The sequence below is a fragment of the Phoxinus phoxinus genome (assembly GCF_949152265.1).
Source record: "Phoxinus phoxinus genome assembly, chromosome: 19".
Classification (NCBI taxonomy): Eukaryota; Metazoa; Chordata; class Actinopteri; order Cypriniformes; family Leuciscidae; genus Phoxinus; species Phoxinus phoxinus.
This window is the reverse complement of record NC_136894.1, coordinates 15,417,768-15,445,199: the sequence shown is the minus strand read 5'-3', so window position 1 is coordinate 15,445,199 and position 27,432 is coordinate 15,417,768. Positions and strand designations below refer to the sequence as shown.

At 40.3% G+C, this 27,432-nt stretch overlaps 3 protein-coding genes across 3 annotated transcripts; all 3 read right to left on the bottom strand.

Annotated features, from left to right (window-relative positions):
* Nucleotides 1-3,728: 3,728 nt before the first annotated feature.
* kdf1b (keratinocyte differentiation factor 1b) lies at nucleotides 3,729-9,103 on the bottom strand. The gene is made up of 4 exons (XM_079590882.1): nucleotides 8,835-9,103; nucleotides 7,209-8,133; nucleotides 6,698-6,766; nucleotides 3,729-4,256 (listed from the first exon to the last, which is right to left on the bottom strand). Exons 2-4 carry the CDS (start codon nucleotides 8,053-8,055, stop codon nucleotides 4,177-4,179), a joined length of 996 nt encoding a protein of 331 aa, XP_079447008.1. The 5' UTR covers nucleotides 8,056-8,133; nucleotides 8,835-9,103; the 3' UTR covers nucleotides 3,729-4,176.
* A 277-nt stretch (nucleotides 9,104-9,380) lies between these two features.
* Nucleotides 9,381-12,829, bottom strand: LOC306987002 (uncharacterized protein). The gene is made up of 5 exons (XM_079590881.1): nucleotides 12,674-12,829; nucleotides 12,531-12,583; nucleotides 10,726-12,450; nucleotides 10,482-10,638; nucleotides 9,381-9,848 (listed from the first exon to the last, which is right to left on the bottom strand). Exons 1-4 carry the CDS (start codon nucleotides 12,694-12,696, stop codon nucleotides 10,508-10,510), a joined length of 1,932 nt encoding a protein of 643 aa, XP_079447007.1. The 5' UTR covers nucleotides 12,697-12,829; the 3' UTR covers nucleotides 9,381-9,848; nucleotides 10,482-10,507.
* A 9,470-nt stretch (nucleotides 12,830-22,299) lies between these two features.
* LOC306987387 (uncharacterized protein) lies at nucleotides 22,300-23,981 on the bottom strand. Its single transcript, XM_079591593.1, has 2 exons — nucleotides 23,449-23,981; nucleotides 22,300-23,386 (listed from the first exon to the last, which is right to left on the bottom strand). The coding sequence occupies exons 1-2, from the start codon at nucleotides 23,910-23,912 to the stop codon at nucleotides 23,371-23,373; spliced, it is 480 nt and encodes a 159-aa protein (XP_079447719.1). The 5' UTR covers nucleotides 23,913-23,981; the 3' UTR covers nucleotides 22,300-23,370.
* Between the last annotated feature and the right edge of the window lie 3,451 nt (nucleotides 23,982-27,432).

The window sequence follows — 27,432 nt, the reverse complement described above, 5'->3', positions numbered from 1 at the left end:
AGTATAACGCTTGTGTGTGTGTTTTTTTTGTGTGTGTGCAAGATGTTTTATTAACCTTTATGTTATTTTTTTAAATATTAAAACCTCAAAGTCAGAGAGTTGTTTTTGCCTCTTAAAATCAAGTAAAATTAAATGTGTGCATTTTGTAATCCATTCTAATAACTATTATTTGTCTCCACCTATTGGTTGTCCCCTGCATAGCACAAGTTGACGTGCACAGTTTGTGGCTGTGTTTGAGATGGAACCTACAATTTGAGAAAAAAAAAAAAGTATGTGAAACGGTACATACAACAATAAAGAGGTTTCAAACTGTAGGATATGTGTCACATGACCAGCATGGTTGAATGCCGATCTAATTAAGAGCATTCAATTACTCTATCTAGTCTGTCATCAGGGAATTCTGTCTATACATAAAATGTGCATCTATTATGTAGCCTACAGTTTATGAATAATATATAGTTGTTGTAAAAATTAAATAAATTGCAAATAGTAGTCATGTAATATGCTATTCTGATCATATCTTGTTCTGATTAGAGCACAAATCTTCGCACAAAATCTCTGATAACATTTACAATTTTAATCATTTAGCAGACACTTTTATCCAAAGTGACTTACAAATGAGGAAAGCAACAGTTTTTTTTATAATTACAAGTTCTACAAGCACATAAAGGCTTTTTTCAGTTCAGAATCGTTACGAATGACATGGAGTGAACGCACCTTCGGGCTGCGTCAAAAAGCTGAAAATTTTTCCTTCGGAGGACCATTCCAATTCCAGGGATCAAGGCACGTCCAAAACCTATGTTAGCTCCACTTCCTGTCTCCTGAGATACCTTCATCTGATCAATTTTTAAAGGCTGCCTGTGTGTCCTTCGCTGCCTTTAATATCCCACAATCCTGTGCGTTCCATTCCATGACATTTGAGCTTGAAAATATACATGGCATCTTAAAGTTGTGGTTCATGGTCAGTTTGTGTGTAAATGTACTTTTTTAAATCAACGTTTTCCACTTTTGATGTAATTTCTATTCAGCAATTAATATTGTAGTAATTAAATATTTGCTTAGTTTGCTTCACTAAAGCTCTCTCTATTTTGGTGTAGATCAGTTTCAGCAGGTCCTTCATGCGCAAACACTGCCTGCAAAGTCATTGCCTGATAGGGCAGCGAGGCAAAAAGTCAGCCGCCTATAAGCTTTCAGGAGCAGTCTCAACACACAATTCCAAGTCTGAGGATGCGAACAGCTCCGAGTAGATCGTCACGTGTAGTCATCTCGTAATTACGGTTATTACGACATGGTGTAAACAGAGAAGAACTCATTTCTCCATTACGTTATATGTAGTGTGGTATATTTAGAATGATTTTTAGAGATATATCTTTATTGTTATCGTCCTTAGTGTGAACAGGCCTTTGTCTTTGGAAAATGTGAAAAATGACTCGGTGCAGCACCTCCTCTCTATTTAGCACCAATATGAAGGAAGTGTTGTTATTTCCCATCCATGACAAGAGCTTGTCAAACCTGTTGCGTTTGTTTGCTGTTAGCAGAGCTCTGTTTTATATGAGGAGACATAAATCATATCTTCAGGCTTATAGTACTACACAATCACACCTTAATGCAACTAATTAAAATGTGCATTATATTATTCATGTACATCATTTTTTTCAGATATGCGTATAAATCCACACAAAAAGCATGATGTCTCCGTATTGAACCTGCACTATCAGGTATGACAAGCTTCAGTAGTTTCGATGGTAGCTAAACCATAGATGATTCATAAAACCTCAACAGGAACATCCTGGATATAAGTACGTTGACAAACACTCAAATGACCCTGTTTTTCCCTGCCAGACTCCAAAAACCCCTGGAGGAGGCTTCATTAAACAAGGGGGGATTGTTGTAACTAAAACAGCAGCGACATCATTCATGGCAAATACACTCTGTGTTATAAGGAAATAAGTGGACTTATTTGATATTGAGCCAATGACAGACAGATTCAAACACAATCATTTATAAATGATTGACTTTGTGCTCGTTTCACATAAGACATAATTTATTTACAACCACATAACCAAGACTGTGGTCTATACAGGCAGATCCGTAACCCACACTGACTGCAGGGTTATTTAAGGTCATGTGTGGTTTATGGGCCGCTTGATCGAGGTTAAGAGTCAAGAAAGCGAATGGATTTTCGTGAAAGTGCTATAGACACTGCCGTGGTCTCCATGGGTAAGATTTTATAGGCTACCAATGATTAGAGCACAAAACAAAGGAGAATTGTGACTACAAATGTCAATAACATAAGTACGATAGTTAGTATGAAAAAATCAGTCGTGATGAAAAATCTATCATTATAATGCCTTCGCAAATAATACAACAGCATTTCTCGCAGATGGCTTTGCGTCTTACGATAAATTCTTAGACAAACACTTTGGTATATCAAACAAGGTGGATGACGTATTAAAACAACTCTTCCGTCACACTGACTGATAGTTCAAATATGCATTGTCTACTTGCAGTAAACCCCTTTAAAACATTTGACCATATAAATAACTAAATGCCTGAAGGGTTCATGAATACTAATCCAAATGATCACAGGCAAGCGTGTTTTCTAAATATCAAAACATGACACTTTTACTGCCATTTAACCTTAAGGCAGAAACTGAAAGTCTAATAAAAAAAAAAAAAGTGATTCAGTCAGTGAATATGCAATGTATGCCAAATGTGATACAAAGAATCAGTTTCAAGTTTTTGTTGAAGCACTATTGCTCTGCCCTTTCTCCTTAAGCAAATATCACTTTCTGCTTTACAATTTCCTGGTATTCACTGGGGGTTTTATGGTTTCGATATACGAAGCATGCTGTATAGCAGCTTAACTCAAGCATTTCCAAACTGAATGCAACATTGTGTCCTATACCAAAGATGAAATGAGTCCTGGCACTGTAACAGCATGCATAAGGGATTTTTTTTTATTTGCATACTTTACATGCATTACAGTAGAGTGTGAATGCGAGTCCAACTGATTTCTGTTGAACACAGTGCATTTACTCAATTCTGATGATGTCAGCTGTCTTCACTGAAGGCACATGCAAATGCAAAATATTTTAATTTAGTTAGCGTACAATTTTTACGTTTTTGAGCAAAACAAGCATCCTATGAACCATGAAATCAATTTCTTATAAAATCCATGTTTACCAAGCAACAAAGATTTTTTTTTTAAATGATCATCACTAAAGCAACATTAAGGGTCTTGCATAAGAGAATGATTTTTCCTAACAAATAACTCTTGCAACAGTGACATTCACAATAAGGTATACATTGAATTTAAACAAGTAACCAATTAAATGCTATCCTAGACATCGCGTATGGCAAGTGAAGTGCATATATAGTTTCTTTGTACATTTAAATAAGCAGGTCCATTTAGCACTCTTCAACATTCATTCATTCATTCCGCCTCAAAGCATTTTGTTTGGTACAACAAACTTCACGCAGTCAAACCTTCACTGAAGAGCCAACATTTGACTAATAAATTCCTCAACTTAACAAATAAGCAATAGTTCACTATTTATAAAAAATGAAAACCAAAAAAACATCTTGATGTATTAACCTTCATGTCGCTGCACACCCTTCCTTTCTTCAGTGCACCATAAAAGGTGAATTTTTGAAGAATATTCTGGCCAATCTTTGGGGATCTCATTCCCTATATTAAAAGCCAAAAGCCATTTTTTTCTTGTGTATGTGTATCATCAACGGCATTGCATTTTTATGTGTTTCATGTAAGAAGGAAAACTGGCATGAGGGTGAATAAATTAGGACAGAATTTTTGAACGAACTAACTCTTTAAAAGGCAGAACTGAGTGGAGCGTTAAATCATGCTACAGTACATGCCCATCTGGTGGCTATAAAGAGGTCAGATTGTTTTCTATTCTTCATTCTCAGGAAGTCAAGCAAATTCATTTGTTGGCTTATGTTTTCTGGACAGCAACATTGAGATACTTCACACATCCATCACAAGAGACCAAAGAACAAAAATGTGAAGTAGAAGCATAAATACAACTAGCTCTTCAGATATGTTAAAATAAAACTGCCCATGAAATCACAATTTTCAGGGGTATACTTCTAAAATCCAAGCCTAAGGACATATTCTTCACAGAGATGAAGTACTCATGATCTGAAGGAAAACTCTCACGCCCGTATGCTGCTGGGCAGTAATGGAGTTTCCGATGTCATCGGCACACCAGTTTCCTGGAAGCTCGGAGAGAATGCTGTTTAGAGAGAGAGAGAGAGAGAGATTCAAATGAAAGCAAATAAACATGTAATTTGATCTAGTCTCTTTATGGAAGTCATGTCACTCACGAGAAATAGAATTATAAATAAAAGTGTTCAATCTACCATAAAATAATACAATAACATCCACACCCACACCCACAACCCCACACACACACATTATTCAACAATTTCGTCTCTTCCTTGTCAGTCTCTGACGCTATTACATCAAAACGCCAGTACACCAAAACGCATGCGTGTTCCAAATGTCACATTCAGTTTGGAAATGCACAAAATGTATTATCATCGCTTCATAAAATTAAGATTAAACCACTGTAGTCACATGGACTACTTTTACGATGTCTTTACTACCTTTCTGGGCCTTAAAGTGGTTATGACGTTGCTGTTTATAGAGGGGTCAGAAAGCTTTCGGATTTCATCAAAAATGTTTTAATTTGTGTTCTGAAGATGAAGGGAGGTTTTACGGGGTTGGAACAACATGATTTTTGAAATCACACTAACCCTTTTAAGTAGTTTACCAAACCGTGTGCTGTTCCTAACGGTGTCTCTAAGCCACTGCCCTGCATATTGTTTTATTAGTTTGTAATTTGACTTAAACAATATAATGTGTTTTTACAAGAAGTTGTTGAAGGATGGATCAGTTATGAACTATACATCCCTTGTTTAATTGTATCGAATATGCACTTATAATTTAGATAGATGTTCACTGACGTGTATTTAAAGAAACTAAATTTTCATTTAATTGTTATTAACATGCAATTGAGTTGTTCACACTTAGGTATATTCTTTCTTTAAGTGTATTATTTCCATAATAATAATAATAATTATTTTTTTAAAATTTGGTAAAGTGTACTGAAGGGTTGACCTGCCAGAAAACCCACAGCCTGTGAACAAGCTAGCTTGCATCTCATTGCATTTGCATCTCATCTCACATGTGAGGAGGATATTTGCATGGTCTTAAAAAACAAAAACAACAAAAAAAAAACAGCCAGTTTATTTTTTTGAAGGGGACTGTGATTATGCGATTATAAGTGTCTGGCAAAAAAAGAAAAGAAAAACAGCTAAGAGAAACAGGGAAAAATTATACAATTTAAATGATAAACTATGACATGGCCCTGCCAGCAGAAAACACAAAATCTGGAGTAATAAATGTGTACTCTTAGAACGACATGCTGAAAGTTATTATATTCTCAACTTTATGTCCCCACAAATGTTTATATAATGGAATAAAGGCAAAAAATCCAGCTATTGCTTGCCAACAATGTAGAGCATGAAAACAACATCAAGCAAAGTGAGAGGGAGGGGTAAACCACCACTGATGAGAAAAAGAGAGACATTCAAATTCAGAGGAGTGTAACCGATCAGATGGCTTCCAGACAAGAGAGCATTGTTTGTGACAATGTGGTTGATTACATCACAGACCCCTCAAACTCTCTCGCCACACAACCCTGCCCTGTCCTTCTCCCAGAGCTGATGCAGGCACTCAACAGCCTTTAATTCAGGCAGGGAGAGGCTCACAGCACTGCTACGCTAGCACACAGAACCAGCGTGCGCTGCTAGCTAACTAAATTAGCATGAGGTTAAGCCAAGGTCTTTGCTTAGTTTTATGCAAAACAAATGGTGGGAGAATCTCATGAAAGATCAGGTCACATTGCAGCCCAAAATAATAAAAAAAGAAATAAAAAAAACTTTTTAGGGTTTTAGGACCATTGATTAATCAAATTGCAGTATTATTTAAAATATATTTTAATTAAATAAAATATTCACATTACTGTAATGTGAAAATAAAACAAGTTATTATTAACATTGTAATGTACACTACCGTTAAAAAGTTTGGGGTTGGTACGATCATTTTAAATGTCTTTAATTGAAGTTGGTCATGCTCAACAAGGATGCATTTATTTGATAGTAAAATAATACAAATATCATTACAGTTTAAAATAACAGTTTTCTATGTGAATATATTTTACAATGACATTTATTCCTGTGATGGCAAAACTGAATTTTCAGCATCATTACTCTTTTCACATGATCCTTCAGAAATCATTCTAATATGCTTATTTGCTGCTCAAGAAAAATGTCCTATTATTATCAATGTTGAAAACAGTTGTGCTGCTTAATATTTTAGTGAAAACGAATACATTTATCCCTAGGATTCTTCACTGACACTTTTTTATTAATTGAATGCATCCTTGCTAAATAAACGTATTAATATATTTAAAAACAAAGCAAAGCAACAACAACTTTGGAACAGTACTGTTTTATTTTAATATCAATACTTAAATTGCTTTTATACATAATGGGGATTCTGATTTTAGGGTGAAATGCATTCTAGAGATATTTTCGCATTGCCATAATCAGGTTTTTGTGTTGAGAAAAGTCTGTGTAAACAGTTCATAAAATCAAATTCACTACTCACACTGGTTACTGTTGTTGCGTAACTTCCTGGCTTCTATGTCATCGGACCTCTCCATGGAAATCTGCAACTCTAAAGAGAGAATATAATGGTTTATTTACTTAAGTCTGCATGAAAAGGAAGTTGCAATAATCCTTGTGATGTAGGCCTATATCTGAGTGAAACAGCTTCTCGGACATTAAAAAAAAATAGGGAGGGACTAGATTTTGTCCATCAGGAATTGATTGGATCGTTGTGGTTTGCTATTGCTGTATGCTCATGTGAGTGACATGTTGTCCCGTTCTCGCATCAGTAAACAAATCATCAGAGAAGAGATCATTATTATTTTGATTAAAGATTACGAGGACACATTAACAATAAAAAAAAAGAAATAATGATGAGCATGGATAAATCATTTATAATTCATGGTGACTTTAAAATTAGCAAGAGGCCACTGAGAATGAGACGGCATATATTTCACAAAGTTCAGGAATAGACATTGAGAAAAAGAAAGATAAATGTTGTTGCCACTCACTTCCATCACTCATGGAATTGAAGCTGCTCTTTTGGCTGTTCTTTTTGCTGTTCCAGGTGTCATTGCCGCTGTCCCGCTGCAGCTCCTGCGGACGAATTTGCGGCTTCTTCTTACTCTTGCGCGTACTGATGCGAACAATCTCTCGCACAAGCCTGCACTCGGCCTCCTTCTCCTCCATGTTGTGTTCCTGCACGATATCCGAGATCAGCTGACTGATCTCCCGGGAACGCCGCAGGAACATGGAGTCCGTGGTGCACTTGGCCAGCTCGTTGATCTCAAACTCAGAGAAGACCTCCATAAGCTTCTGGGTGATGAGTGTGTCCACATCTTCTGTCTCGTTGCCATTGATAAAGTCATCTTCCCGTAAGCTGTAGACTGGACTGTCCATCTCTAATTTAGAAGTGGAAAACACGCACTCATCTTCTTCAATGACGGATGTGTCCACCTTGACACCACCAATACAGACGTCAGTATAGAAGCCATTCTCAACCTGTGAAGGACTTGACAGGTTCTCCACCGGCGCATTAGGAGCTGAGCTTTCGCTCGAAATGAGACAAGGCAAGCGCCGACATACGCGGTACAATCCACAAGTCAACACGCTACAAAAAAGCTTCCTGCAGCTACCCACGGAGGCACAAGGTCCGCACATACACGTCCCCGAAACGGGCTCTTCTCTGGCAGGGAGAAAGCTTACTGTCTCCGGCCCAGTCGTATTGCCATTAGCATCCTTGTTGACTTTGTGCCTCACTCCAATGTGCTGGATCTCAACCTCCACGGGGTCGACAGATCGTTCTCGGTATGGCCCTTCATCAATGGGACCACTGGTCCAGGACGGGGTGCTCTCCATAGGGACAACACTCGGCCCAGACCGTCCTCTGGTGGCTGCTTTTTGCAGTTACCTGATGCTGGACTGTGGCCTCAGGGTCTGTTAAAGAAAAAGACACATAATGGGAGAAAACTGGGAGGGGGAAGGTTTTACCTTCCACTTTCAGTCAGTCTCAGTAACAAAACAACTCATACTGTCCCAAATTTCCTTAAATGTAAACCAACCAGTTTAAAAGCTGTTTTGTGTTTACTTTCTTGACTGTTGTTGTCATTGTTAATAAGATAGTGAAAGTAAAACGTTCACCTCAACACATAGAATCTAAATGTTCTTAGTGTCACCTAAAGCCTTATGAAAGTGAAAAAAACTTACCATATAAAGTAAAAAATATATTTTAAAAACATGCAAGTTTACAGTAGACAACAGATTTTTGTTCCACTTCTGGACAATTAAACGTTTATTAAAAGCAGTCTGTCTAAAATATTTAAAACATAACTATTTCCAACTTTGTAATAAAGATTTAGATCACTGCATCACAAAGATCCAATTGTCTAGTCTGCTGAGTAAATTACATCCATGCACTTTAATATTAATATCTAGGCCGCCATTGATTATTTACAAATTCCGAAAAGATACAAAGTTCACACTGTCCCCAAACAAACATGCCACATTTTTCTTTAACAATTCAATCAAATTAACGATCCGAATTTGGGAATTAACTATATGCTACTGTGTAAAAAACGTAAACAACGTCAGAACATCTTGAGTAATATTAACAATACAAACTTTGTTAGTTTACTCACACCATATGGGGGAAATGTCGAAGTCTGACGAGATTCTTCCGGAAGTCAGGAGAGCTAAAAAAAGGTTGCTCGCCTTAGATTTCACTATTACTCCACAAATATACCGCCGGTGTACATTCAGTCGTCCCAAAACTATTAAAAAGAGCAAAAAAGGGAGAATAATTTGACCGGAATGCTCGCCGTACCTGCTTCTATAAACACACAGGCAGATCTCGCAGGCTACCTGATTCTACAGGTAGCCTACATCAGGACATGGACACCAGTGACGTAATTTGAAAAAGTCTAACCCATGGTTTCATTGACTGTAAATCAGACCAGAAGACGTTTGCAACCAAGTTCACACGTATATTTGAATAAAACCAAGTTAACCTTTTTTATTTTGAATTGAGTCGTTTCTACATTTTATGAAGAGGTAGGCTAAACTAACGCAGCACTGAGATTAACCAACAGATGGCGTCAATACTCTACAGCGGAGTGGGAGAAGTTTTTCTCCTTCCGAAGTAGGACTATAGGTAACTTGGGAATATAAAGCTACAGCCAATTTCACCACACCAAACTCTTTTACTTTGATTTCTGCGATTTTGAGCTTCCAACAGCAGCGATGCTGTCATTAAACAGCAAGAACAATGACCAATTTATTCCATTCATTCTAATCCAAGTAGCCCATCTTAGTCTCTGACAGACAAAATAGGCATATTCAACCCTAAATAAGCAATTCAACCCCAAACATGCCTATTCATTTATGCCACATTAACATAGTAGCCTATAGCATTTTTAACAGGATTGGAAGCATTAAACAGATTGTGGGTTTAAAGTTTTTATTATGAAATGTAGGCTACAGTCTTTGAAAAGGTGGTGAATTAAGAGTCATAAATTGCCAAGACAGTTTCCTGTGTCCACAGTTTCTATGATCACTGAACAGCAACGCACTTGGACCAGTCAGAGCATCCTATAGTCCTTGCAGAGACCAGAGCCTGATGACTGACATTCTCCCCAACACACACCTAATCAAGGCTGCAAGAATTTGAAAAACCATTAATGTTGACATTCGAGAATCATGCAAGTATGCTATTAAAAACATTAGTTTGCACAGGCTTCAATGCTGTAGGGCAGGCAATGTAAAAAAAAAAAAAAAGGTGTAGGCTACTAAATTTCTGCTGTACACATTTTCACAGATTTTCTGTAGGCTACACTTCGAATACCACAATGACCTACTACAGCTGCCAAAAAGTAAAGTATCTTAGTATACCATGTGGAATACTTTATATTTTATGAATATTGCTGTGGTATTGAGCTAAATTGAAATTGTGACAGTTTAACTAAATTGTGATAGACATCTGTAAAGTTGTGAAAAACGTAGAATTCAGCTGTTTGAAAAGGTTCATTGCATTATACAGTTACACAACTTTTTTTTAAATGGTTGTCATGCATATATGAAGTAAACTACAATCATATTCTGAACATAGCCAAAACCATGCTGAATTACAATAAGGAAATGAGACTGCCCACTACATAAAGCAAAGACAGATTACTGGGATGCTGTAAAGGCTGAAATAACCATCCCACTTTTGGACTACAGTATTGCTTGCAGAGTGCAGATAATTTCCTGGTAAACACCAAAACAGAGAGATAAGCAATTGTACTCACTTCATGACAGATGTAAAGAACTGCTTCTAGATAGAGGGGTTCACATCCTGGAATTTGACTAGGCCCTGTTGACCAAGACCTGCAGGGCTATTTTGGGTCACCTCACATTTAGGAGCGGTGGAACCCAGCCGGTTAACTTGAGGCTGGTTTTGTTCAGCTGTGGCAGAAGGAACAATGTTATTTTCTGACTGAAAATCATATTTCAAACATGCAATGAGATGATTGCGGTGCACTTGGAGCAAACCTTGTCTGTAGTTGCTGGAAAGCGTAGGAAACATCCTTCGGAAGGAACCTTGGTCAAACTCACTTGGAATGGTAGAAATATGCCTAGTGTAATCTGTATTTCCTTGAGATAAAGTGAATTGGCTTTGGACTCCTTTGGAACCACGACATGGAGGAGCTGAAGAACCAATAGGCATATGTACATTTTGACCTGGCCTCTGACCCAGGGAACATGAAGGTAAGGAACTTTGGAAAGCACCACTGCTAGCCCGTTGGTTCTGAAAATTACCAAAGCTGCTTGTGGGTGGTTTATGAAGCCGAACACGGACTGTACTGATCTTATTAGCTCCAGCAATATTGGGGTTAGTGGCACTGGATCCTGATTCACTTCTAGAAGGTTTTGAGGGACTAGAATTTGGTTTATATGAGGTCCCCTTCACAGAAGAGAAAGAAAAGCTAGGATGAACTTTGGGTTTATTGGATTCTGGTCTACTTTGAACATTTGTTGGATCCTGCATTATCCTGATAGCTCCAGAACTGGCAATTAAGGACTTTGCCACATCATGTTGAGCCTGACTATGAGAGGGGTACATGGGCTTATAGTTTTGACTAGGCTGACCATGGAAATTGTAGGTCTGCTGGAATTTGGGGAGAGTAGCTTCATAGTGAGGTGGTAACTTGTTTCTATGAGCACTTTCTGGAGCACTGAGAAGAACCTCACCAGAGCTGGCAATTGAAGATTTATCAACATTGTCTCTACAGTCATTTTTGGAAGGTTTTCTTAGCTCAAGACTAGGACTGTATGGAGTACCACTCATTGAGTAGTGAAGAGGTTCATTCCATGACTTGCCCTGACTACTGGCAGTCACATCTCTGGAGGTCTGACTGGTCTGATAGGGGTCAACATGACTGTGAACAGAATCTGGACGCCCACTATAGCCCCCATGACCTTGAGCACTTCCTCCACCCTGAACTACAAAGACTGGCCCCGAGCTAACAATTGAAGACCTGACCTCACTGTACTCCATTCCACTACTAGAGGCTTTTCTTGGATTTGTACTGGAATACACAGGTGTTCCCTTCTGCAATGGGCCATAACTGCTACTGGCTGTCTGGACTTTGTTAATACTTTGGCTCCCCTTAGATGAACTATGCTGATGGGACACCTGACTTGAGCTAGAAGTTAATCCATGATTTGGTTCTCTAGTAACTTCAGAGTTGAACTCATGGCCAAATGCATTTTTAGGAGTATTCACTACAAAGATCCTGCTAGATCCAGATGTTCTAGTATAACTAGATTCACCTCTAGAGGGTTTAAAGGGCTTAGGTTCAGGTACTTTTAGGGTTCTCATCAAGCTGGACCCACCCTGATATGAAGTAGAAGCAAGTCGGCCACTAGGCTGCACATTTTTGAAGGCATCAGTAGCTGTATGGGACCCATATTGAACAGAGGGTTGTCCAAAGCCTGACAAGTCATATTTTGGAGCAGAAGGCTTAAAATTAATCATATTTTCTTGATTGTCACTTTTAGCTTGAGTCTGACAATCTTTTGAATCGGATTCTATATTTGAGCCTGCAACTAATCTCCCTTTATGATAATTATAATTTCCATGGGCACCTTGAAGGTGGGGCAGGTGAACAGAACTGTAGGCATGGTCATTCTGACTTCCCATTTGTTTCACCTCAGGGACAATCACTGGGAAAGCACGAATTGAATCTCTTTGCACATTAGCAGTTGGCATGCTCCCTGTTGAAACAAATAAAAAGTACACAAACAGCACGAGACAGCAATGTTTCAGATAAATATCAGAAGCGTGTTAGGCCTACCTTCATAATTGCCCAAACAGGTTACACAAACAGGAAACAAGGCAAAAAGAATTCTGAAAAAAAGCAAGTCAACCATTTGGTAGAGCAATGTACAGGTTCAGTCAGCTTCAGACCACCTTCTTTTCAGTCAATTTAGAGCTCACCTTAAGCAGTATCTAGAACCCATGGTTAATTAAGGCACCACCAGACAAAGAAACCAGCAACTTCTGTTACAATCCCCTCACTTGATAGCTTATGACAAGAAGCTCAATAGGAATCTCTTATACACCCCACTCCTTACCTTCAGCCAATCAGCAATCAAGATACCTGCAATGCAGCTGTTAACAATTTTCACATCAGTTGAATGATCCTATCCCTGTTTTGACTATGCCTTCTAATTAAAAGAATATGATGATGATAATAATAATAATAATAAATTAAAATGAATTACAACTAATTTCAAAATGTTTTGACAGGTAACATAAAATTAACTTTATATGGTGAAAATGAAGATTTTTTAACAAAATATTATTTATTTTATTTAAACAGCTATATATTTACCTCAATAAAACCAATGACAATAATGTTTAAGTGTTAGATCAGGAGGAAATTGCTGACAATGAGGATTTTAGAAAATCATTAATAAATCATTCAGACTCATTTGTGAAACTTGCAAACAGGTCAATCACTTAATTCATTTCCACGACTTTTCCAGAAAACATTAATTTTTCTGGTATTTATAGATTTTCTATGTCTGAAAAGAATATTTTATAGACTGTGATGAATATATAAAGTGCTGCACATACTCATCTGACCATATAGTTTTTCATCATGAGCTCACATCAATAAAATACAATGCCTTGCCTTTTCCATGTGCTGAACTTAGTAAAGAAAGCAGAGTTTATATCTTTTATCATATTTATATGGACAACTAGCATTTTGTGTTAAAGTTCAGATGGCAAAATATTCATTGTGTATAATGTACAGTAATGGCCAGGCTCCACATCCACTATATTTTGAAGCGAGTGCTTTCGAAGAAGAAGCTTCTAATGCATCAAGCTGAAGTACTGACATGTGTTCGCAGTATGAGGTTTCATACCTTAAGGAGGTATGAAAGCGAAAGCCATTAATGCAGTCTAATACATAGCCTTCCCTCATACCCACACACATATATGAACCACTCTGACAATTTCCCATTCCCACCAGTGCACATTTGATAGATAGGGATCATTACTGTCATTCCTGCAGTCAGCAGGAAGGAGAAGCATTTGTCTTCCGATACTTTAAGAGGTGAGGAGATCTGTCACACCGTCCTACTTTTCCTTGGCATGTCATTTCATCCTTTACATTGTCCCTCATTTATTCCTCCAACCAGGGGTGAAGAGGGAATGTTGGAACGGAGTAATTTCCTATATATTAACAGAATCCCACATGAGCTCTTCACCTGCCATTATTGATAGTGATGTGACTGTGTGACCTTTGCATGGAGCTGTGATTAAGAGTCAAGTTTACAATAAAATGTATTGTAAACTTGGTGACTGTTAATATATGTCACTTTTTGATTTCTGTAGAAAGGAATCAATGAAATAAATGCCTGATTCCTGTTTAGGTCTGTTTAGAAACAAATAAGGACACGCAGGTTTTTTTTCTTGCTAGAATCATCAGAAATCATTATAGTAGCACAAATAAAGTGACTCGGTATGGAAACAATGAAAAGAAATGAAAAAGTTTTTTTTTTCAACTGCAATGAGCCTCATTAATCAGAAAACATGTACCCAGGAAAACACACTCTATCCGTCCTGCTCTGAATCCTTTGTTTTATCTGGCACTTATGAGGACATTATTGAGAATAAGCTCCAGTAATGGCCAGCCACACTTGGCAAATTCCATCGTCAGCAGATTCTCCTTAGCAAGCAAGCAGTGACACACAGGAGAGAATGTCCCATTGTGAGGTGTAGTGTGAATCTATTCATCATCGAACATTCAAGGATTCTTATTATAAAACTTGGACTAGATACTGTATTTCCCATTCTGCAACACTATATACAGATCTGAATTTTGGACTATTTAATCTTTAAGTTAATCTTACTAAAACATGTTTAGGTCATGTCACCCTAATAAATCATACTAAACATTTTTCTCCATTTCATTACCAAATATATGTCCAGGTTTTTGAAACTATTTTTTATTTCTCATCATTCACTTTGGAGATCATTCACTAAATTCTCACAGTAAGAGCTACTGTAATAGACCTATAGTAGGGGAGACTGGGGATGGTTGTAACATTTGACATTTGTGTCTGCATCTTGGAGTTATTTTAATCCAGTGCATTTAAAATGCCATTCAATAGTTATAAGTGTCAGCTATTAGATGTCACAAACAGAAAATGAGTGGTTTAGTTTCAAACATGAGGAGTGAAATGTTACAATTCACCCTAAAGTCCGGGTTAGTTGTAACACCATGGGGTGATATGTAACACACACAAAAAAAAGGATTTTGAAAGCTTTTTATTCAACAAAGGCCGATGTGTTGGGGCAGGTTGGAGCTAAACTCTGCAGGACAGTGGCCCTCCAGTGTCAGGTTTGGGGGTTGAGATGAGGACTCAATCGCAGAAAAAAAACTAGGTCTTTATTAAATATAAAAAACATAAACTACCCCGTAGGGGAAAACAAAAGACTTAGGCTACGTTTACACGTGGCCGGTTATTTTCATAAACGGACATTTCACCCTCTTCGTTTTCAGAAAAGTGTTCGTTTACACGAACCCGTGTATATGCCGTCAAGAGCATGCCAAACCTATAGGTGGCAGTGTAACGAGAAGCTCAAGCCCACGTTAGCCAATCAGAATCCCAAAAATATAGGTTGCACTTTTGACGCAGTGCAAGTTCTGTCGCATACTGTGACGTCGACTGCCTAAAACTCAGTTTTTCCCAGTTTACATGCAAACGTGCAAACGGAGTTTTCCAAAATCTCCACTCTGGCCGGAGGTTTTAGAAAGAATCATTTTCAGAGGAGAATTCTCCGTTTGCGTGTAAACGAGGGGCACAACCGAAGGGAAATGTCTCCTTTTTTCAAAATAACCATGTACTTGTAAACGGGGCCTTAACTAGGCGCGCACACACAGGGGTGAATAAACAACCACTAACCAGCACAGGACTGAAAACTCAGGAAGACGAATTAGGGAGAGCAAACAAAGCAGGTAATGAGGGAGGACAGGTGGGGCAAATTAATCAATCAGGTAACAAGGTGGGCGGGATTAGACAATTGACAGGAGAGCACATGGCACAAGGAAACACATGACAAGCCATGTGCTTACACCAAACATGACAAAACACAAGTCATGTGCTTACACAAAACGAGACATGAACACACAGCTAATGAAAACCCTCATAAGCCACGTGTTCACACAAAACATGACAACAAGAAAAGCACACATAGTGTAAAACACAAGCTGTGTGCTACACAGCACAAGACATGAAAGCACATGAAACAAGGCACACAGACAAGACAAAACAGGAGTGCCAGGGCTCTGTCACAAAACCAAGAAATGAATGACTAGACAAAAGTGACAGAACCCTGACACTCCAGAACCGAGTTTGGACTCCCCTGACCTAGGCATACTGAAATTCAGATAAATGAATTTCAGATAAAATGAGATAACAAAAAATGTACTTGGGGTAGGTTGTAACATGCTTAATGGATGTTAACGCAAACACTTGCATATCTACATATCTTGCATATCTATATAGACACAAAATAAAACGTAATTAAACTTCTACGAGTTTAACTACAAAGGGAATGAAATTAAGTAAAATGAAGTAAAAAAAGTTACTTTCTTACATTTTTCTAACAAGATTTTCTACTCTAAAATTAGCTGTGTCTGTCACAAGGCTTTACTTTCTCGCATGTGGAATAAAGACTAAACTACTCGGTAACTAACGTAACCTCAGTTCCCTGAGATGAGGGAACGAGTATTGGATAAGACCTGGCTTACGCTATGAGAAAACTCCTTTTCGCGAGAATACTGAAGCAATTTTTTCAAAACGCAGTGTAGCTGCACAGCAGACACATATGAGTGCGAGCGCAGTCATTGGCTGTGCTGCGGCAACTGCACAAACCTATGGCGAGGCGGCTCGGACACAGGAACCAATCAGGGCACTTTGCGAATATTTACATTTACATTTATTCATTTAGCAGACGCTTTTATCCAAAGCGACTTACAAATGAGAAACAATAGAAGCAATTAAACTAGCAGTAGGACAACAGTATGTAAGTGCTATAACCCTTCACAGTACAATCCAAGTCTTTTTTTTTTTTTTTTTTTTGTAGAATAGAAAAGAAAGTGTTAGTGTTAGTAGTACTGGTCAAGTGCTCAAGTGCTGCCGAAAAAGATACGTCTTCAGCAGTTTCTTAAAGATGGCTACAGACTCAGCAGCTCTGGCTGAGTTAGGCAGATCATTCCACCAGCAGGGAACAGTCATGGTGAAGGTCCGAGAGAGAGATTTCGTGCCTCTTTGAGATGGCACCACCAGACGCCGCTCACTTGCAGAGCGTAAGTTTCTGGACGGCACATAAGTCTGAATTAATGAGTTCAGGTACAGGGGAGCAGTGCCAGTGGTTGTTCTGTAGGCAAACGTCAGTGACTTGAATTTGATGCGAGCGGCAACCGGCAACCAGTGCAATTTCGTGAGGAGAGGAGTGACGTGTGCTCTCTTTGGCTCGTTGAAGACCACTCTAGCTGCAGCATTCTGGATCAGTTGCAGAGGTTTGACAGTGCAAGCTGGGAGACCAGCCAGGAGAGCATTACAATAGTCCAATCTGGAAAGAACAAGTGCCTGAACAAGGAGTTGTGTAGTATGCTCTGATAGGAAGGGCCTGATCCTTCGGATGTTGTACAAGGCAAATCTGCATGACCGGGCAGTGCTAGCGATGTGGTCTGTGAAATTCAATTGGTCATCAATTACAACTCCAAGGTTCCTGGCTGATCTTGATGGAGTTATGGATGGCGAGCCTAGCTGGATGGTGAAGTTGTGATTAAGTGCTGGGTTAGCCGGGATTACAAGTAGCTCTGTCTTCGCAAGGTTTAGTTGAAGGTGGTGGTCCTTCATCCAGCCAGAAATGTCTGTCAGGCAGGCAGAGATGCGAGCAGCTACCGTCGGATCATCCGGTTGGAATGAGAGGTAGAGTTGTGTGTCATCAGCGTAGCAGTGGTAGGAAAAGCCATGTTTCTGAATCACAGATCCTAGTGATGTCATGTAGATTGAGAAGAGAAGTGGCCCAAGCACTGAGCCCTGAGGCACACCAGTGGCTAGATGTTGGGTCTTAGACACCTCACCCCTCCACGACACCCTAAAGGACCTACCTGAGAGATAAGACTTGAACCACTGGAGTGCAGTTCCTGAGATGCCCTTCATCTTTAGGATTGACAGGAGGATCTGGTGGTTAACTGTGTCAAAGGCAGCAGACAGATCCAGCAGGCTGAGAACTGAGGACTTGGAAGCTGCCCTTGCCAATCTCAGAGCTTCAATTACTGAGAGCAGAGCAGTCTCAGTCGAGTGTCCGCTTTTGAAGCCAGACTGATTGTTGTCCAAGAGGTTGTTCTGCGTAAGAAAGGAGGAGATCTGGTTGAAAACAACTCGTTCAAGTGTTTTTGCGACGAATGGAAGAAGGGATACCGGTCTGTAATTCTCTAGATGTGCTGGATTTAGAGTGGGTTTCTTAAGCAGTGGGGTTACCCGAGCCTGCTTGAAAGCTGTGGGAAATGTGCCAGTGTGAAGAGATGTTTATGATGTGTGTGAGTGTGGGTATAACAGAAGTAGAAATAGCTTGAAGTAGGTTAGTGGGAGTAGGATCAAGCGGACAGGTAGTAGGGCGATTGGAAAGGATGAGTTTGGAGACTTCGGTCTCTGAAAGCAAGGAGAAAGAGGGTAGGATGTGTGTGTTATAATATAAGAATATATATGTAAGAACCTTAGTTCAAGTGGCCATAACCAGACATGTGTCGAGCCCTAGGCTAGGGGGAATGTGTTTCACTGTTATACTGAAAGAACCCTCACTTGCAAAGCGGGCACTTCCAAGTTATAAAACTTAATAAATGTGGACGGCTAGGCCAAGCCGGCCGCCTCACAAATATCTTGAATAGGTATTCCACTTGACCAAGCCCAAGATGAGGCCATACTTCTTGTGGAATGGGCTCTGACACCTAAGGGGCAATGGAGGCCCTTAGACTAATAAGCCAGCGCGATAGCGCCCACTATCCAGCACGATAGTCTCTGCTTTGTGACAGCAAGCCCTTTAGTGTGGCCACCAAAGCATACAAAAAGCTGTCCTGACTGTCTGAATGAGGCAGAACGCTCCAAATAGATTCTGAGAGCCCTGACAGGGCATAGTAAATTTGCATCTCTCTCGTCATTTGGCGAGGAAAGAGCTACCAGTGAAATAAAATGCACTCTGAATGGCGTGGAGAGCACTTTAGGGACGTAACTGGGCCTTGGCTTAAGGATGACTCTGGAGTCGTTAGGCCCAAACTCAAGGCAGGAAGCGCTAACTGACAGCGCTTGCAAGTCACCCACTCGTTTGACTGACGCAAGCGCCAACAAGAGAGCGGTTTTGAGCGAGAGGTGCTTTAGGTCTGTGGACCTCAGCAGCTCAAATGGGGCACCCTTCATGGCTTCCAGGACCATGGAGAGGTCCCAGATAGGTACAGAAGATGGACGTGGAGGGTTTAGCCTCCTTGCCCCTTTAAGGAAGTGCACGACAAGGTATTTTCTTCCTATTGGATTACCGGCCACAAGAGCGTGAGATGCTGTTATGGCCGCCACATACACTCTGACCATGGAGAGGGTACGACCCGCATCCAGGAGCTCTTGTAAAAAGGCGAGTACGCTTGGTACTTCGCATGAGTAGGGATCCAGGGTTCGTGCAGCGCACCAGCCGGAAAATACTGTCCATTTCTGAGCATAGAGGCACCTTGCTTCAGTGATGGTTTTCAGCACCCTATCTGGGAGGCACCCGGGTATTATATGTGGAGGGCCCACAAGTCGGGACGGGGATGCCAAATCATCCCGTCTGCCTACATTCAAGTTTTCAATTCAATTCAAGTTTATTTGTATAGCGCTTTTCACAATACATATTGTTTCAAAGCAGCTTTACAGAAAATGCATTTAAAAAATGTACAAACAAAAATACAGTTAGTTAATCATAAATTTAGGGCATAACATATCGCCGGCGTTGGGTCGTCTCTTCACAGGCGTCGAGTCGTCTCTTCACAGGCGTTGGGGCATCTGAAGTCTCCATGAGAGGCTGGATACATAACTGGAGCTGACGAACTCTATTTGAGTTATAACAACAAAAAAGGCAGATGGGAAATAATTAGCGTAGCTGCTGTTCATAATATGAATGCATTTGATCTGATTTAACTGTAGTATAAAAGGTACGATGCATTATGGGAATGCTTGGCTAAAGAGATGCGTCTTTAGTCTAGTTTTAAACTGGGAGAGCGAGTCTGAGCCTCGGACAATATCAGGAAGGCTATTCCAGAGTTTAGGAGCTAGATGTGAAAACGCCCTCCCTCCATTAGTGGACTTAGTTATCCTAGGTACGACCAGAAGCCTCGAATTTAGCGATCTTAAAGAGCGCGATGGATTGTAGGGCGATAGAAGATCCCTTAAATACACAGGAGCTAAACCATTTAGGGCTTTATAAGTCAGTAACAATACTTTGTAATTGATACGGAACTTAATAGGTAACCAGTGTAGAGATGATAAAATTGGCGTTATATGATCATATTTTCTTGACCTAGTAAGAACTCTAGCAGCTGCATTTTGGACTAACTGTAGCTTGTTTACGGAGAATGCAGGATAACCAGCTAATAGAGCATTACAGTAATCTAGTCTCGAGGTCATGAATGCATGAACTAACTTTTCTGCATCAGAAACTGATAGCATGTTACGTAGCTTAGCAATGTTTCTAAGGTGGAAAAAGGCTGTTCTTGTGACATTTGAAATATGATTTTTTAAAAGACAAGTTGCGGTCTAGTATGACACCCAGGTCTTTTACTGTAGGGGATAAAGTAACAGGACGTCCTTCTAGATTAAGGTTGTATTGTAAGAGGTTTTGTGGGCAGTTTTTTGGACCAATCAGTAATACCTCCGTTTTCTCTGAATTTAATAGAAGAAAATTACACGTCATCCAATATTTTATATCTTTAACACACTCTGTAATTTTAGATAATTTAGTGTTATCATCTGGTCGTGATGAAATATATAATTGAGTGTCATTAGCATAACAATGGAAACTTATTCCATGTTTTCTTATAATATTACCAAGCGGCAGCATATAAATTGAGAATAGCAGAGGGCCTAACACAGATCCTTGCGGCAATCCATAGTTTACTGACGTTATGTTTGATTTTTCCCCATTTAAATGGACAAAATGGTAACGGTCTGATAGGTACGATCTAAACCAGCTTAATGCCTGTCCCTGTACACCAGTGTAGCTTTGAAGTCGATCTAAGAGTATTTTATGATCTATAGTGTCGAACGCAGCACTAAGATCGAGTAAAACTAGTATTGAGATACAGCCTTGGTCAGAAGCTAAAAGTAAATCATTTGTAATTTTAACGAGCGCAGTTTCTGTGCTATGATGTGGCCTGAATCCTGATTGAAATGTTTCATAGATATCGTTTTCTTGCAAGAAAGAGCACAATTGAGCGGACACAACTTTTTCTAGTATTTTAGACATAAATGGAAGATTTGAGATGGGTCTGTAGTTTGCTAGGTTATTTGGATCTAATTGTGGTTTCTTAATAAGAGGTTTTATAACTGCCAGCTTGAACGTTTTTGGAACGTGACCTAAAGATAGAGACGAGTTAATAATATTGAGAAGAGGCTCTTCCACTAAAGGTAACACTTCTTTCAGTAGTTTAGTGGGTATTGGATCTAATAAACATGTTGTTGGTTTAGATGCAGTGATAAGTTTATTTAGCTCTTCCTGTCCTATAGTTGTAAAGCGCTGCAGTTGTTCTTGAGGGGTGATAATTGAGGCTGAATCATAAGACGCTGTCAAAGATTGCACATTTACAATTGTGTTTCTGATGCTTTCTATTTTCTCAGTGAAGAAATTCATGAAATCATTACTATTAAAATGTAACGGAATATTTTGTTCAGGTGATGTCTGTTTATTTGTTAATCTAGCCACGGTGTTAAATAAAAACCTTGGATTATTTTGGTTGTTTTCTATTAGTTTGCGGAGATGCTAAGCCCTGGCTGCTTTTAGAGCCTTTTTATAACGTGACATACTGTCTTTCCACGCGATTCTAAAGACCTCTAAATTAGTTTGTTTCCATTTGCGCTCTAAGTCACGAGTTTCTCTCTTGATAACATGCGTAGCACTGTTGTACCATGGTGCTTTAGTTTTCTCTCTGACCTTTTTTAATCTAATTGGTGCAACAGTTTCTAATGTACTAGAGAAAATGGTGCTCATACTGCTAGTCATTTCTTCTAGTTCCTCTGTTTGTTTCGGTTCACTGAGGAGCTGAGATAGATCAGGTAAGCTATTCAATAATCTATCTACAGTGGTTGGAAGGATTGTTCTGCCTGGTCGTTAACGCAGCGCAACATGACACATTTCAGCAGTGCGTAGTATGCAAGTTACCATGTAATGATCAGTGACATCATCGCTTTCCGGTATAATATCTATATCGGTTGGATCAGTTCCATATGATATAATTAAATCTAGAGTATGATTAAGACGATGAGTGGGACCACTAACGTTTTGCTTGACCCCAAAAGAGTTTAATAAATCTGTAAACGCAGCCCCTAACGCATCATTTGTGTTATCAACGTGTATGTTGAAATCTCCAACAATTATTGCCTTATCGACATTGACCAATAGATCTGAGAGAAAATCTGCAAACTCTTTTAGGAAATCAGCGTAAGGCCCTGGTGGTCTATATACAGTAGCCAAGGCTAGAGATAATAGGGATTTCTTTCTTACATCTAGGAGTGTAACATTTAGCACAAGTACTTCAAACGAATCAAACCTGTGACCTGTTTTCTGAGTAACATTAAGAATATCTCTGTAGATTGTTGCAACACCGCCGCCACGACCAATCAGACGGGGCTCATGCTTATAACAGTATCCCGGTGGTGTGGACTCATTAAGACCGAAATAATCATTCGATTTAAGCCAGGTTTCAGTAAGGCAAAGTACATCGATGCTATTATCTGTGACCATTTCATTTACAATAACCGCCTTAGGTGTAGGCGATCTAATGTTTAGAAGACCTAGCTTTAGAAATTGTTTTTGTTCACTAATATTGAGATTTTCTGGTTTAATCACAATTAGATTTTTCTTAGATCCTACAGTAGATTTATTGTTTGGCCTCACTAAACGAGGAATAGACACAGTTTCTATATAGTGTTCTACACTGGTGCTTATATCAATTAATTTGGGACAGCAAAGAATGTGATTTGGACTTTGACTTACTAGTCATATGGTGTGTAACGTCTTGGAGATGTTGTCCGACAGAACAGCCGCTCCGATTCTGCTGGGGTGCAGGCCATCAGCACGGTAGAGCCTAGGTCGCTCCCAAAACAGATTCCAATTATTTACAAAGAGCAGTCTCTGTTCATTACACCATGACATTAACCATTCATTTAGTGCAAACAATCTACTGAACCTTTCTTGTCCTTGTCGGTACGTGGGAAGCGGTCCAGACACGACGATCTTTGCTTCAGGCGATGTTCTGCGTACCGTCTCGATCAGGCTCCTGTAGTCCCTCTTCAGAACCTCCGTCTGCCGCAGCCTGATGTCGTTCACCCCCGCGTGCAGCACGACAGCTCTGACGCGCTCGTCACCGTTCAGGATCTCGGGGACCTGCGCAGCGACATCGAGAACACGAGCACCAGGAAAGCAGTGAGTGCGCACCATACCTTTACCTGAGGTAGCGCGGACATGCCGGACGATGGAACTGCCGATGATCACAGCGTCGTCGCGATCCGTCTCGCGAAGAGGGGAGAAGCGGTTCCGGGTGGAGATCTCGAAGACCGGGAGGGGCGGAGAGGTCCTTGCTCTGGTCCTGGCTCGTGTCTTCCGCTGTGGCATCATCCAGGGTCCATGGTGCTGTGTCGGTGGCGGAGTGAATGAAACCATGGTAGGTCGCGTCCTGTGCAGAGAAACACGCGGAGTAAGAGGACGGTGTCGAATAGTTACTAACCACTGACTTGTTAGGATCGGCGCGTGATGCTTCAAGCGCTGATCGCCGGTCTCGCAGCTCGGCCTGCCTCCCCAGCAGATCACGGATCTGCTTCTCCACGGACTCCAGCTCCAACCGCACCGAATGCAGCTCAAACGTGTCCTCACCTGCACTCAGAGGTAGACACACATCCGATATATTCGCCATTATAACAGATGAACAATAAATTAGCAGTGATACTACCAATATCACTACTAATTTAGGACTGAAATCATGGATAGAACCCGTATCCTTTCAGTGATACGAGTATAAATAAGACGATTGATAGGTGAGACCACGCGTGCAATGCTAGCGGGCTAACGTTAAGGATAGTAATGGAAGTTCGGAAAGTTGGATATAACTAGCGATATCAAAGCAATCCGATTGTTTTTCACACGCTGGAAAATAGAAAATGCTCGTTTATAAATGAGTGTAAAGAAGAAAATCAAGGATTTATGAATCAATTCGACGGAGCTCCAAACACAAACAACGCGCTCAGTCGCGACGCATGCGCAGAAAAAAACGGATGTGATACACTACGGTACATGAGGAGGTTCTTCCTCAGCGGTATCGGCCATGGGGCTGTTTCTCTGAGTTTCTGCACCAACTCGGAGAACCATTATTGGGTCTTCCAGAGGGGGGCTATTAACAGAACTGCACAATTGCTCTCCCTGATCCGTTCGATGACTTGTGGAAGCATCGTGACCGGAGGGAAAGCATAGAGCGGGCGGCTGGGCCATTCGTGGGCCAGTGCGTCTCTGCTCTTTGTAAAGTATGTTTGGCAGCGAGCGTTGTCTTCTGAGGTGAAGAGGTTCTACCTCTGCCTCGCCGAAGATGCTACATATCAGCTGAACCGTGTGTGGGTGAAGAGACCATTCCCCTGATGCTGAGGCCATAACATCCTCTGAAATCTTTTGAGGGGCGCGCGTGCGCCCACTCTGAAAGATGCCGCTAGGCGTTGAATGGAAAACGCGCACTCTGGTGTAAGGCGCACTTTCATTTGTTTAGAGTCTATCGCTGTACCCAGAAAGAAATATTCTGGCTGGGAGACAGTGTGCTCTTGGCTGTGTTGATCCTGAGACCCAGGCATCCTGAGATGGCTGAGGATCCAAGATCTGCGAGTTATTACCTCTGCCTTCGATCGCCGAGGTAATTTAACACTTGCACTCCCTGCTGTCTCAGGGGGGAAAGTGCTGCGTCCAGGGGCGTCGGACTAAGGGTAAAACCAGTACTGATTGCCAGGGCCCCAAGGAGAGAGAGGGCCCTAGAAAAGTCTGGAATATATTTTATTTGGAACATGGGGGCCCATCAGGACCGCCTATACATAGGGCCCGGGATCTTGTGCTACGCCCCTGGCTGCGTCCATACACTTCGTAAATGTACAAGGTGCCAGTGATAGGCCGAATGGTAGAACTGTGTACTGGTAAGCCTGCCCCTTGAAGGCATCTCAGGAATGGCCTGTGATGGGGCGATATCTGGATGTGAAAATAAGCATCTTTCAGATCCACTAAGAAAAACCAGTCTCCTGAACGAATTTGCGCGAGGATCTGCTTGGTTGTCAGCATTTTGAACGGGCGCGTCATCAGCGCTTTGTTCAGATGTCTGAGGTCCAGGATGGGTCTGAGGCCGCCATCCTTTTTTGGGACGAGGAAGTAACAGCTGTAAAAGCCCGACTCGCTCTGTGAAAGGGGAACTAGTTAGACAGCTCCCTTTTCTAACAGTTTCGACACCTCGGTGCGAAGGACGTGAGCCATGCCCATTTTCCTCAGAACTGTGATGCAGCTGCGTTTTCCGCTGGTGGCTTTTCGGCGGCAGTGAGCTTCTTGCTTCTGGAGGTCAGTGAAGTGGTGAGTTCGCTGAAGGAGATAAATCTGGATTTCCTTAAAGGGAGTTCTGGTCCCTTTATAGTCATGGACCACGGCCATTCTGGCGGGCTCTGACGTGTCAGGATGCATGAAGCTAGAATAAAACTGTTTTTTTATTTATTATAATAATTATTTGATCAGAGGGTATGTTCTTTCTTTTTATATATTGCATGTTCCGATATTCATACAACAAAATATTCTGGGGGCCATGACATTTTTGTAAAAATTATCAAAAAAGGTGGCTGGCAACTTAAAAATAAATAAAAAAATAAACGCTGAACCTTTGCACTCTTACTCTTACATTGAAAAGGAGTAGGCTACTTGTACTTTTATTATATGCGACCCTGTAAAGAAAAGACGTTTGGCGAATGGATGGATATTTTATTACGGTATCTTTTACTCAAGTTCTTGATTTGTGTACTTTGTCCACAACTGATATTTACATCCGATATGGCTTGGTTCGCTCCTTCACAGTGTGTCTAAAGGATTATAACAATATATTGTTAGCCTCATAGCATAATGCCTAAGTCATATTTCAATGTTTTTGGAAAACAAGAAAAAACTAAAAATGACTTAGGCAATTATGCTATGAGGCTAACGATCTATATATTTAGTCTGATGATCAGTTAGAAAAGTAATGTCACCCCTCTTCTGAGCAAGTCAAGTATTACAAACTGCAGGACGATGAGCATTCTAAAGTTTACCACTTAATGGTTACACGTTTGTTCACATGTTAAAAGTGACCAATTTGAAGAGTGATGCTTTCCGTCGTATAAAAAAATGATGTCTAGTAGATAGAATAAGTATCTAAAGCTTATTAAAATGCTCATTACTAGACAGAACACAACTTTGCTGTTATTTCTGCATCTTGATGCTCATACTTTTATATTATATTAAGTCTGTGATGATGATGCATTGGTATGCTGTTACAATTTATTGATCTTAGTCAATCTGTCATGTTTCTCATTGACAGGAGGGAACACTAAGATCAAAATCCGAGTCCACCATGAATCAGCAGTGGGCCAGATGGTGTCTTCCCTTTGGAAGTATCTGCCCTCTGACCCCTAGAACGTTCTCCATATACCAGCCAATCACAAACAGCCATCCCTGGCTTGGCACTTAAAACCCCCCTCCTGCTCAGGCATCTGGTCATCTTGAATAATGTACGTAATAACAATAACTTGAGTCATAATGGACTTAATGCTCAGCGGGAACAAAAGGTCAAATTAACTAAAGAAAGATACGCCCACCTCTCATCATGCTCTTCCGTCTAAAATCATTACCAATTGCTTTCCGTTTGACTAGCACTCCCTGTACAACGGAAGCAATGTTGTTCCAGAAAATGTTTAATAACACGGATTGTTAGGAAATGGTCTCCTGTGTTCTCTTAAATGGTCAAGTGAGACCTAATTAAACAAGGTTAGTAAATTGGATTCTCTGTGCTTGAGCCATTAGTTTTGCTAGTAGATCTACATCATCTACACTATTAAATATGTAAATATGGTTTTATTATCAATGGACATTAAAAAGAAGTCATGTATTCTGATAAAACAACATTGTATGTAAACATCAAATAAATTCCTAAAATTTAATTGTATTATAGATGTTTCGCCAGTGAGTTATTTATTTATTTTTTGTGGGAGGGCTCATTATCATAGAGTCATCAGTCATATGACTTTTATAGCTCAAGAGACTGGCTCAAGTCAGTTCATGGGGGCTATATGTATATTGTAACAATCCTGAGCCCGAACACCCTACATGTGTATCCTCGCTCATGACTCCTCATCAGGAAGCTTCATCAATCCTCATTCCTCGCTTCCTCA

Coding starts and splice junctions, on each gene's coding strand:
- kdf1b (XM_079590882.1), bottom strand. CDS start 8,055: ATGGAGAGCACCCCGTCCTGGACCAGTGGTCCCATTGATGAAGGGCCA. Junction 6,767..7,208: donor CAATTCCATGAGTGATGGAA/GTGAGTGGCAAC, acceptor TTCTCTCTTTAG/AGTTGCAGATTTCCATGGAG. Junction 4,257..6,697: donor ACGCAACAACAGTAACCAGT/GTGAGTAGTGAA, acceptor CTCTCTAAACAG/CATTCTCTCCGAGCTTCCAG.
- LOC306987002 (XM_079590881.1), bottom strand. CDS start 12,696: ATGGGTTCTAGATACTGCTTAAG. Junction 12,584..12,673: donor GGTTCTAGATACTGCTTAAG/GTGAGCTCTAAA, acceptor GCTTTTTTTCAG/AATTCTTTTTGCCTTGTTTC. Junction 12,451..12,530: donor CTGTTTGGGCAATTATGAAG/GTAGGCCTAACA, acceptor TTGTTTCAACAG/GGAGCATGCCAACTGCTAAT.
- LOC306987387 (XM_079591593.1), bottom strand. CDS start 23,912: ATGGCGAATATATCGGATGTGTGTCTACCTCTGAGTGCAGGTGAGGAC.